Source organism: Cervus canadensis, chromosome 28, assembly GCF_019320065.1.
Source record: "Cervus canadensis isolate Bull #8, Minnesota chromosome 28, ASM1932006v1, whole genome shotgun sequence".
Classification (NCBI taxonomy): Eukaryota; Metazoa; Chordata; class Mammalia; order Artiodactyla; family Cervidae; genus Cervus; species Cervus canadensis.
The window spans coordinates 49,636,291-49,648,857 of record NC_057413.1 but is presented as its reverse complement, the minus strand read 5'-3'; the positions used below and the strand labels follow the sequence as shown (position 1 = coordinate 49,648,857).

At 37.5% G+C, this 12,567-nt stretch overlaps 1 protein-coding gene across 6 annotated transcripts in view; it reads left to right on the top strand.

The window, feature by feature from the left end:
* Positions 1-12,567, top strand: part of SUPT3H (SPT3 homolog, SAGA and STAGA complex component) — a 347,771-nt gene that overhangs the window by 185,226 nt on the left and 149,978 nt on the right. For all 6 annotated transcript variants that reach the window (XM_043449964.1, XM_043449968.1, XM_043449969.1 and 3 more), the window contains one exon: positions 3,144-3,228. In XM_043449964.1, the coding sequence (XP_043305899.1) occupies positions 3,144-3,228 (85 nt within the window). The remainder of the gene's footprint in view (positions 1-3,143; positions 3,229-12,567) is intronic.

The window sequence follows — 12,567 nt, the reverse complement described above, 5'->3', positions numbered from 1 at the left end:
TCCTATCTGCTTTTTGGTACATTCTCTTCATCGGATTGAGAAAATTCTGTTTATTCCTCATTTGTTAAAATCTTTATCATAAAGAATTGCTTAGTGATTTTCCCACATTTACTGAGATGACCATTTAGATTTTCTGTTTTCAGATTTTATGTAGTTAATTGTATTAATAAATTTATGGTTTACTCTTGTTTTCCTGACAACCAAAAGAAGTCTGCTCAACAAAGTAATCCTTCAGAATTGAAGGAGAGATGAAGAATTTCCAGGGAAGTAAAAGTTGAAGGAGTTCATGTCCACTAGACTAGCCTATAAGAAGAAAGCAACTTCATTGATACTAAATGAAAGGGTACTAGTTAGTAGTAGTAAAATATATAAAAGTACAAATTCTACTGGTTAAATTCAGAATACACAAATATTTTAATGGTGGGTAAATCAGTTATACATCTAGTATGAAGGTTATAAGGCCAAAGTAGTAGAAGTAATAACTACAATAATTTGTTAATGATACACAAAGTAAAAAAATATACTGTGAAATAAAAAACATAAAATGTGATGAAAGTGTGAAAGTGTTAGTCACTAAGTTGTGTCCCACTCTTTGCGACCCCATGGACTGTAGTCTGCCACGCTCCTCTGTCCATGAAATTCTCCAGGCAAGAATACTGGAGTGGGTAGCTATTCCCTTCTCCAGGGGATCTTCCCAACCTAGGGATCTAATGAACCCGAGTCTCCTACATTGCAGGCAGATTCTTTACCATCTAAGCCACTGGGGAAGCCCCAGAATGTGATGAGGGGAGGGTAAAACTACAGTATGAAAACCTGAGAAGCAGTAGAACTGATGGTGTCCCAAAATGTGTTCAAAGGCAGTCAGAGACCAATGTCTCAGCTTGAAGGCAGACAGAGAAGTTGAATTCTTCGTTACTCCTCTCTCGTTGTATTCAGGCCTTCAGCAGATCAGATGATGCCTACCCACATTGGAGAAGCTATCTGCCTTACTCACTTTACTGACTCATAGGTTAGTTAACCTCATGCATAAATAACTTCAAATACATATCAAACTAATGTTAACCAAATATCTGGGCACTTAATGGTCCAGTTAAGCTAAAACGTAAAACCATCACCCAGATCAACTTGGCACTGATATCTCCTTAAAATATATTTAGTCTCCAAATAAAGATAATAACAGGGTCACAATTCTGCCTAACATGATACAGTTATCCAGCACACAGTTGAAATTGCACTAAGCCCTTTCCTAGAAGATGAGGTTAAGTCCATGAGAGACATTTATACTTCTTCTTAATATTCCTAGCTTAAATACTATGATATAAATACTGTAAGTCCAACGCATTTTATATTACATGATGAGGGATAAGAGTGGGAAGGAAACAAGATATTTCCCTAACAACCACACAAAGAAGTATTTACACACACCAAACAGTATTCTTAACAAAATGACCATTACAATGCCCTTTATGTAACTGGTTAGATGATTGTAGCTTGCATTAATGACTACCTTCTCCCACTTTCTATTCCGTATTCCCCTGCCTTTAGCAAGCACCTCAGCTGGTTGTGGTTCTTTAACTGGTAGAGAGACCCAAACCGTCATTCTTGAAGGATCTGAGGTATTAGTAGTCCTTCCAGTATTGGGTTGTAGTTTTCCATTGACATTAATCACAGGGCATGGAAATTCTATGAGACATCCTGAATGATCTCCTGTATTCCAGACATACTCTTTCTTACCTCTACTGTGGAGTACCAGTCGAGTTTCCACTGGGGAGTCAGTATCGCTCACCCCTGCCAACCCAGTAACTCCTTCTTTGCCTGTTGATTCAGAAGCATGTGGAACCCGGGGTGACTCAGCTGCAGTCTTAAGTTTCACTCAATGGAATAATTGTTGTGTCGATGGAATAAATGTGAAAGCATTCCTCCCTCTGGAATTAAGACTTCTAGGCTACCAAATCATAAGACCATGGGAACAGGAAGCAACAATTTTGCTAGTGGGTCTTTTAGAAGTAGTGAGTGGTGCCTCTCCCTTTCCATCCCTTAATTCCTAGACCTGTGAATTCTGTGCGTGGGAGAAACCGCACCATATATTGGATGTTGATTCATAGGCTGTATAGTTTTCTGGAAAACCTTACCCCTGCTCTACAAGGTATTACCACCTTACTGGCCCCGTCGCTCAGCCTTCAAAAGGTCATTTCATCATTCCGTCAGACCAGGTGTTTCATAATGGTGGGAAACAGGTTAAGAGTGTGTGTGTGTGTGTGTGTGTGTGTGTGTGTGTGTGTGTGTGTGTGTGTGTGTGTGTGTGTGTGTGTGTGTGTGTGTGTGTGTGTGTGTGTGTGTGTGCGTGCGCGCACGCCCACTCAGACATGTCCAGCTCTTAAAGACCCCATGGACTGTAATTCCCCAGGCTCCTCTGTCCATGGAATTTTGCAGGCAAGAATACTGGGATAGGTTGCCATTTCCTACTCCAGGGGATCTTCCCGACTCAGGTATTGGTCCTGCATCTCTTGCATCGGCAGGCAGATTCTTTACCAACTGGACCACTCGAGAAGCTCTTATGTTAAGAATAGTGAGTTCCATTTAACCTGCGATATCCTCCTGTGTACTTTGAATCATCTCTAGATTACTTATAATACCTAGTACAAAGTAGATGTCATGGAAGTAATTATAAATACAGTGTAAATGATATGTGAATATCATTGTATTTGCCAATACATGGGAAAATCAAACTTTGCTATTTGGAACCTTCTGGAATTTTTTTGTTTTTAGTATTTTTGATTCAGGGTTGGTTAATCTGAGGATGTAGAACGTGAAGATATGAAAGGCCAACTGTGTTGGTTATTTGAGTATGGTAACATAATTTTCTGATTACCAACATAATGAATTAGTTGTTAAAATTTTGCATTTTGAAATAGTAAATGCCCTCAAAGATACCCACACAAATCAAGAAGTAACATTGATGACACTGTTTTTTTCTCTGGAAGTTTCAGTTTACATAGGAAAGATGCAGTTCTTTGTCATAGAAAATTGTATACCTACTCTGTCATTTGAGAGAACAATTTGTACTTTATTAAGCAGAGTGTTGGAATTGATATTTTTCAGTTTTACAGTTCTTAATGTTGGCATATTGATTTTCTTTGCAGGTTTTCTTTAGGTGATGCTCGGAGGCCTCTTCATGAAACGGCAGTTTTGGTAGAAGATGTGGTGCACACTCAGTTAGTTAATCTGGTAAGGGCATATCAGCCTATTTGGTAGCTCTGCTCTGTGTTCTGCTTATACTGGCAGTGAAACCCAACAGTTTTTTAAATTTCTTTTTTAAAAAACATTTCAAATTCTTTCTTGTCATCTCTATTGAGATATAATTTTCATGTAACAAAATTTCACCAGTGCATGATTCTAAGAGTTTTGTCAACTGAGTATTGTTATGTGACTAGCAGTGCAGTCATTATATAGAAATATTTCCATCATCCAAAAACATTCCTTTGTACCCCTCACTCTTTTCTCCCACTCCTGATAACGCTGGTCTGTTTTTCAATCATTATATCAGTGTACTTTTTTTAGAACTTAAAAATGATCTTTTGCTCTGTATTTGAGATGTATGAAGAATTGCACAAATAGTACAGGTAATTCTCAGGTAGCAGTCAGCTTCCTCTGTTAACAACTTGCATAACTGTACTACAGTTACCAAAACCAGAAATAACATTGGTATCATACTGTAATAAAATTACCAACCTTATTTGAGTTTCGTCAGTTTTCCCCTTAATGTCACTTTTCTGTTCCAGGATCGAGTCCAGGGTAACTCACTGCAGTGATCTGCCAGGTCTTTGTGGTCTACTGTCTGTGATCGGTCTTTTCTGAGTATTTCATGACGTATATATTTTTGAAAATTGCGAAACAGTCATTTTGTAGAGTGCTCTTCTTTGTCAGTTGGTCTGATACTTTCTTATGGTTAGAATGTGACTGTGCCGTTTTGGTGGTAATCAGAGAAGTGATGGACTTCTCTGCGTATCATGTCAATGGATTCATGTTGTTGATGTTTTTACAATTTTAACCTTGATAACTTGGATAAGGTGTTATGTGCTGAGTTTTTCTGCTATGATGAGGTTACTTTTTTTTTTTCCTATTTTTGTTAATAAGTGTCTTGTGGGAGATATTTTATGACTATGCAAATACTCTTTCTCTGAAAAAAATTGCTTATTTAACATTCACCAGTGGGTATATGCTTTTCTTTTCCTTCTTTCCTTTTATCTTTTTAAGTTGCAATTATTCTGAAAGGAATAGCTATCCTTTATCACCATTACTTAATAAATGTTTAATGTACATATGTATAGACTAATGTATACTTAAGTTTTGCTCTTATAATCATTATGTAATAATATTTTTATTTATTTTTATTGCTCAGTTTGTTCCAGCATTGGCCATTAGAAATGATTTCGCCTCCTCTCCTCATTTTCCCATCAAGTCTTTGGTCCTGTATCTCCTCAATGTTAGGCATGTCAGTCCTTTGCTTGGGGCATATGCTACAGGTATATTCTTCTGCTGTGCAGTTTTCTTTTGACTTTGTTTTTATGACAAAAAACATAAAACATGTTTCTGGGGGCATGCAAGTATTTTTATTTTAATGTAGTCAAATGCATCAATATTTTATTTCCTTTGTATTTTGAATTATAGTTAGTAACATTTTTCTTATGCTGATTTTTAAAGAGAAATTCATCCATACTGTCTTCTAGTACCTGTGTGTTCATTTTTAACATTTAGTTTCCTAACTATCATCATTGATTAGAAAGTACCTACTTTCAAGATTTGAAATGCCTCTGTCTTTATTAAATTAGCATGTATATTGGGGTCTATTTCTGATTTCATGTTCTGTGTGTTGAAGTGTTAGTTGCTCAGTCATGCCCCACTCTTTGTGACCCCATGGACTGCAGCCAACCAGGCGCCTCTGTCTATGGGATTCTCCAGGCAAGAATACTGGAGTGGGTTGCTATTTCCTTTTCCAGGGTATCTTCCCTACCCAGGAATCGAACCCAGATCTCCTGCATTGCAGGCAGATTCTTTACCAACTGAGCTATACCAGTGGTTTGTCTATGCATGTGCTAACATAACATTTTTAATTGTAGAAGTTTTATGGTATATCTTAAAGATTCTCATGACTATATACCCTTTTTAATGTTATCTCATTATATTCCTGATTATTCTTATATGTTTATTTTTCCATATGAACTTTAGTTTTAAAATTTCTAGCTCTGTAAAATAGCTTGTTGGTATTTTTATCAAGATTGTGTGAACTTTTAAATCAAGTTAAAGAAAACTGTATCTTAATGTTGAATCATTCTAAGGAAAGGGAATGTCTACGTTTTGCCAAGACTATTTTTATGTCTTTCATGAGTGTTTTGATATTTTTCTTCTATAGGCTTCATGTATTTCTTAGTAGATATATTCCTAAGTATTTAGTCTTCTTATTTGCTATTGGAAATAGGCTTTATCTGTAATTACATAATGACTGAAAGCATCTAGAATTTACTGAAATACATAAATCTGTCTCAGGAAGCTGAGCAAACTCCAAAAAAGGATAAGCCCAAAGAAATGTATGTTCAAACTGCTGACTATGAGAGACATAGTAAAAATCTTAAAAGCACCCAGATTTATTACTATAGGGGACCAATGATTTGAAGGACCACAGAATTTTCATGAAAATACAAAGACTAGGAGGCAGTAGCAGAACAGATTTAAAGTACTGGATTCCGTTTTCTCCACATCCTCACCAGCACTTGTTATTTCATATCTTTTTCATAATAGCCCTACCCAGGTATTGATGTAAAACAGACACATAGATCAATGGAAAAGAATTAGAATGCTGAAATATCCCACATGTACAGAGTCAATTAATGTACAAGGAAAGTAAACAAAATTGGAGTTTTTGTTTGTTTTCTTTGGGGCTTCTCAGGCGGCTCAGGGGTAAAGAATCTGCCTGCAGTACAGGAGTCATGCGGCAGCCTCGAGTTTGAGCCCTGGGTCAGGAAGATTCCCTGGAGAAGGAAATGGCAACCCACTCCAGTATTCTTGCCTGGAAAATCCCGTGGGCAGAGGAGCCTGGAGGGCTATAGTCCATGGGGCTGCAAAAGAGTTGGGCATGACTTAGTGATGAAAACAAACTATCAAAAAGCCAAAATTGGAGAGCTGCATGCAAAAGAATGAAATTGGATACTCTTTTACACTATACACAAAAGTTAACTCAAAATGGATTAAAGAGTCAAATGGAAGACCTGAAACCATGAAATGCCTAGAAGAAAACATAAACCAATGCCTTGACATAGGTCTTGGTGATGATCTTTTTAATCTGACAACCAAAACAAAAGCAGAAATAAAAGCAAGTGAAACTATATCAAACTAAAAAGCTTGTGCACAGGAAAGGAAACCCTCATAAAATGAAAAGATAACCTACTGAATGAGAGAAAATGTTTGCAAATCATATATCTGATAAGGGACTAATATTCAAAATATATAAAGAACTTACACAACTCAGCAGCAAAAAATAAACAATCCGATTAATAAAATGGGAGGAAATCGAAATATTTTTCCAAAGAAGACATGAAAATGGCCAACATGTCCCTGAAAAGCTGCTCACCATTATTAACCATCAGGGCAATGCAAACCTAAACCAATGACATACCACGTTATACCTGTTGGACTGGCTTCTGTCAAAAGACCATAAACAGCAAATGTCGGTCAGGAGGTAGAGAAGGGGAAGCCTTGTGCATTGTTAGTGGGACTGGAAATTGGTGCAGCCACTGTGGAAAACAATATGGAGGTTACTCAGAAAATTTAAAACAGAAATACCATATCATCTAGCAATTCTAGTTCTGGTTATTTATCCAAAGAAATGAAAACACTAACTCAAAAAGACATATGCACATCCAAGTTTATTTGTAGTACCCAGGATATGGAAACAAGGTATGTATTCATAGGTGGATGAATGGGTAAAGAAATTGTGGTGTAGCTACACAATGGAATATTATTGAGCCACAAAAAATAATGAAATCTTGCCATTTGCAGTACTATGAATGGACCTCATGGGTGTTATGCTAAGTGAAATAAGGCAGACATAGAAAGACAAGTACCATAAGAGCTCTCTTTTAACGAATCTAAAATAAAAATAAATTAAGCTCATAGATACAGAGAAACAGATTGGTGGCTGCCAGTGTCAGGGAGTGGAATGGAATGAACGGTTTTGGTTTTTGTTTTAGTTTAAATAAACTGTTGTTTTTTATTTTAAAAATAAACTAATTTTTAAAACATTATCATAACTGATAATTGTAGTATTCACACAGATATAAGTTTGCACAACTCTAGTCTAGAGTTCTTCATGCTTTTGTATATACTCGTCTCTATAAAAAACATACTTTCAAATCTTTCATAGGAGTCAACATATATTTGTTAAACTTAACTGAGGAAAGTAAGCATCAGGATAGAGGTAATAAACTCTTGAGCTATACAAAGATATAGCATAGACTCTTTTAAAATTTCACTTGCAGTATATTAAGATACAAATTTAGTTGCCAACATTTTTAAATTAGATCACTTTTTTACAAAAACAGGATTTCTGGCTTCTCTTGAAACATTAGAATTGGAATGTTTGACAACATAGGTATGAATTTTGAAATGGAAATCTGAGCTTGGGAACCACTTCTACCTGTAGTCTTTTCACGGACTGGTTTTTAGCCAGTAAAAACCAGAAAATACTTAGCCAGAAAAGTATTCAGCACTGATGGAGTTATACAGCGTATTGTTGCTGTATTTCCCATCTCCAATTTCAGTTTTTCAAAAAACTCATACTTTTTAATTTTGGAAGAAAATGATGTTTTTTAAAGGAACTTTTCTGGAAGAACTGTGAGAACAGTATTATGTCCATCTCTGCTGTTCATACACAAAAATAATAAAGAAGTTTTTTGTGTTATATGCTTTTTTTCTCCCATGACTTAGTGCTGTTAATGCAAGAGTGATCTGTGAAATGCTTTGATAGTGTACTATCAAAGGTAATACCGAATATAGAAGAAACCAGAAGAACTTGTTCTCTTTTCCTGAAGGCCCTTACTTAATACCTTAATCTGAGACTTTCAGTTCAGTTCAGTTGCTTAGTTGTGTCTGACTCTTTGTGTCCCCATGGACTGCAGCATACCAGGCTTTCCTGTCCATCACCAACTCCTGGAGCCTACTCAAACTCATGTCCATTGAGTTGGTGATGCCATCCAACCATCTCATCCTCTGTTGTCCCCTTCTCCTCCTGTCTTCCATCTTTCCCAGCATCAGGGTCTTTTCCAATGAGTCGGTTCTGCGAAACAGGTGGCCAAAGTATTGGAGTTTCAGCTTCAGCATCAGTCCTTCCAATGAATATTCAGGACTGATTTCCTTTAGGATAGACTGGTTGGATCTCCTTGCAGTCCAAGGGATTCTCAACACCACAGTTAAAAAGCATCAATTCTTTGGTGCTCAGCTTTCTTTATAGTTCAACTCTCACATCCATACATGACTACTGGGAACATCACAGCTTTGACTAGATGGACCTTTGTTGACAAAGTAATGTGTCTGCTTTTTAATATGCTGTCTAGGTTGGTCATAACTTTTCTTCCAACGAGCAAGCGACTTTTAATTTCTGGCTGCAGTCACCGTCTGCAGTGATTCTGGAGCCCCCCCAAAATAAAGTCTCTCACCATTTCTGTTATTTCCCCATCTATTTGCCATGTAGTGATGGGACTAGATACCATGATCTTACTTTTCTGAATGTTGAGTTTTAAGCCAACTTTTTCACTCTCCTCTTCCACTTTCATCAAGAGCCTCTTTAGTTCTTCTTCGCTTTCTGCCATAAGGGTGGTGTCATCTTCATATCTGAGGTTATTGATATTTCTCCCAGCAATCTTGATTCCAGTTTGTGCTTCATCCAGCCCAGCATTTCGCATGATGTAGTCTGCATGTAAGTTAAATAAGCAGGGTGACAATATACACCCTTGACATACTGCTTTCCCAATTTGGAACCAGTCTGTTGTTCTATGTCTAGTTCTAACTGTTACTTCTTGACCTGTATACCGATTTCTCAGGAGGCAGGTCAGGTGGTCTGGTATTCTCATCTCTTTATGAATTTTCCACAGTTTGTTGTCATCCACATAGTGAAGGGCTTTGGCGTAGTCAATAAAGCAGATGTAGATGTTTTTCTGGAACTCTCTTGCTTTTTCGATGATCCTGTGGATGTTGGCAGTTTGGTTCTTCTGCCTTTCTAAATCCAGCTTGAACATCTGCAAGTTCACGATTCACATACTGTTGAAGCCTGGGTTGGAGAATTTTGAACATTACTTTGCTACTGTGTGCAATTGTGCAGTAGTGTGAGCATTATTTGGCATTGCCTTTCTTTGGGATGGGAATGAAGCTGACCTTTTCCAGTCCTGTGGCCACTGCTGTGTTTTCTAGATTTGCTGGCATATTGAGTGCAGCACTTTCACAGCATCATCTTTCAGGATTTGAAATAGCTCAACTGGAATTCCATCACCTCCACTAGCTTTGCTCATAGTAATGCTTCCTAAGGCCCGCTTGACATCACATTCCAGGATGTCTGGCTCTAGGTGAGTGGGAGTGATCACACCATCATGATTATCTGGGTCGTGAAGATCTTTTTTGTACAGTTCTTCTGTGTATTCTTGCCACCTCTTCTTAATATCTTCTTCTTCTGTTAGATCCATACCATTTCTGTCCTTTATTGTGCTCATCTTTGCATGAAATGTCCCCTTGGTATCTCTAATTTTCTTGAAGAGATTTCTGTTCTTTCCCATTCTTTTGTTTTCCTCTGTTTCTTTGCATTGCCCACTGAGGAAGGCTTTCTTATCTCTCCTTGCTATTCTTTGGACCTCTGCGTTCAAATGGGTATATCTTTCCTTTTCTCTTTTGCCTTTAACGTCTCTTCTTTTCTAAGCTATTTGTAAGGCCTCATCAGACAACCGTTTTGCCTTTTTCCATATTTTTCTTGGGGATGGTCTTGATCACCCTCCGTCATGAACCTCTGTCCATAGTTCTTCAGGCACTCTATGAGATCTAATCCCCTGAATTTATTTGTCACTTCCACTGTATAATCGTAAGGGATTTGATTTAGGTCATACCTGAAACTTAAAGGGAAAGAAAATCCAAAACATATAGTTTAAAATCTGTATAAAACTTCTGACTGTAATCGAGAGCATGTTAGATTATTAAAGCCACAGGATTTTTCTTTGTTAATTTTTATTGGAGTATAGAATGGCACAGTTGTAAAGTACCTGCCTCCCAATGCAGGAGATTCAAGAGGATGTGGATTTGATCCCTGGGTCTGGAAGATCCCTTGGAGTAGGAAATAGCAACCCCCTCCAGTATTCTTGTCTGGAAAATCACATTGACAGAGGAGCCTGGCAGGCTGCAGTCCATGGGTCTCAAAGAGTCAGGCACGACTGCTCCCGTGTGCGCACACACACACACAGTTACTTTACAGTGTTTTGTTAGTTTCTTGCTGTGCAGCAAAGTGAATCAGTCATACGTGTCCATATATACACTCTTTGTTAGATTTCCTCCTGGTTTAGGTCACCACAGAGAGTAGAGTTCCCTGTGCTGTAGTAGTTTTTCTATCAGTTATATCTTTTATACGTGTATGCTTAGTCACTCAGTGGTGTTAGCAATTTTATTATTACTAACTTTCTGTAAGTTAGTAATAGTAACTGGTTACTATTATAATGGATTATGATAAGATAACAGGGCTGTTTAATATCATGATTTAGATTAGAATGTTCTTCCAGGTTTTCCAGAAAGATGCAGACATTTTCATATCCTAATCTTCCATCTTCTCCCACTCCACAGGGTGAGCTACACTTATGCTTGAAGTAGGTGGAGATTTATGCCAATTTGAAATTGTGTGACAGACTTGCCCTTATGATTGCTGTCAATAATAACATCTTTTCAAGTTCCCAAACTGTCATGATGTCTGATGACTACATAGCTTCTTTCATTTTTTTTTAGTTCATTCAAAGTTAAATATCAGGGGACCCTTTTCATTTTATGCCTAGAGTATAACTATCTACCATTCCACTTCAAAATCACATTGGATTTCCACTATGTATTCTACCAGGCAACTAGTAAGCTCTTTAGTCTGTTGTACTGTGTTTTCACATCAGAACCAGTTTCTCAGGGTTATTCTGAAGGTCTTTAGTTATGAAAACTAATAGCAAATTTGTGTGTCCAAAGTGATTGCTTACATCTCCCATCTGTATTAGCATTCACTGAGTCGTGTCTTCCCCACTCCGCTTACTTGTACTGCTTTTTCATTGGACAGTTTATCTTCCTGGTGGATAAATGCAGGGCACTTGTTCCGTTCTCATCACCACTTCTGTGGGACTGTCACTTAGGTCACCTCAGCCATGGTTTATGAGTATGTTTTAAAATAGTAATAAGAGTTTCCTGTGCAGAACTTCAATTGTTAGGGTTATCAAAATAGGACAAACTAATATAATTTGTGATTGCATAAAATAAAGGAAGTAGAGGTACCATGGGGACCTAATGAATCACAAAGTGGAAACACTCTTCTCGCTGACTAAACATTCAGACTTTGTGCTAAGTCAGAGCATGGAGATGTAGCTCAGCAAACTGGAACACCATCTGTGTTTACATGGATGGGACAGAGAAGTTCACAAATACCCTCTGGGAAAAAAATTCTTGGCTTATTTGTCTGTTTCTACTGTTGAGGAAATGAAGTACCACTTATTTAGCATAAATGTTCTGAAAGCACACCTCCTTTGTGGGATGCACGCAACATGTGCACACATATACACAGAGTGGCTCAAAATATAGAACATAGTATGTCATGAAAAAGTGATTGGCTTCCTTCTTTTTTTCTTTTTAAAGAATGTACTGTGGAAAGTTTAATAATTGTTTTGAACAGTACTTGTTTCTGATTGATTGTTCTTAATGTTTTCTATTTAATTCTATTTTCTCTCATGTGTTACTACCTCATGCCTTAAGATATAGTATTATATTTCCTCTTTTTAAAAAAATAACATCTGTATTGCAGCTGACAGATATTTAGTTTTTAATCTGCTACACAAAATGGGCATATTCTCAGTGGACTGCCTATTTAGTTATATCTTTCCATCAGTTCCCTTGGGTAGTTTGCCACAGCATAACCTTGAGGACCACCAACAAGGAAAGAATTTCTCTACTCTCAACATATCTTTTATTTTTATATCTTTTATATCTTTATTTTTCCTGCTTTAGTATACTCATTCTACTTGTTGTTGTTGTTCAGTTGCTCGATTGTGTCCTATTCTTTGCAACCACACGGACTGCAGCACACCCGGCTTCCCTGTCCTTCACCATCTCCTGGAGATTGCTCAGATTTTTGTCCATTGAGTTGGTGATGCCGTCCAACTATCTCATCCTCTGTTGTGCCCTTCTCCTCCTGCCCTCAATCTTTCCCAGCATCAAGGTCTTTTCCAATGAGTCGGCTCTTCTCATCAGGTGACCAAAGTATTGGAATTGCAGCTTCAGTCCTTTCAATAATAA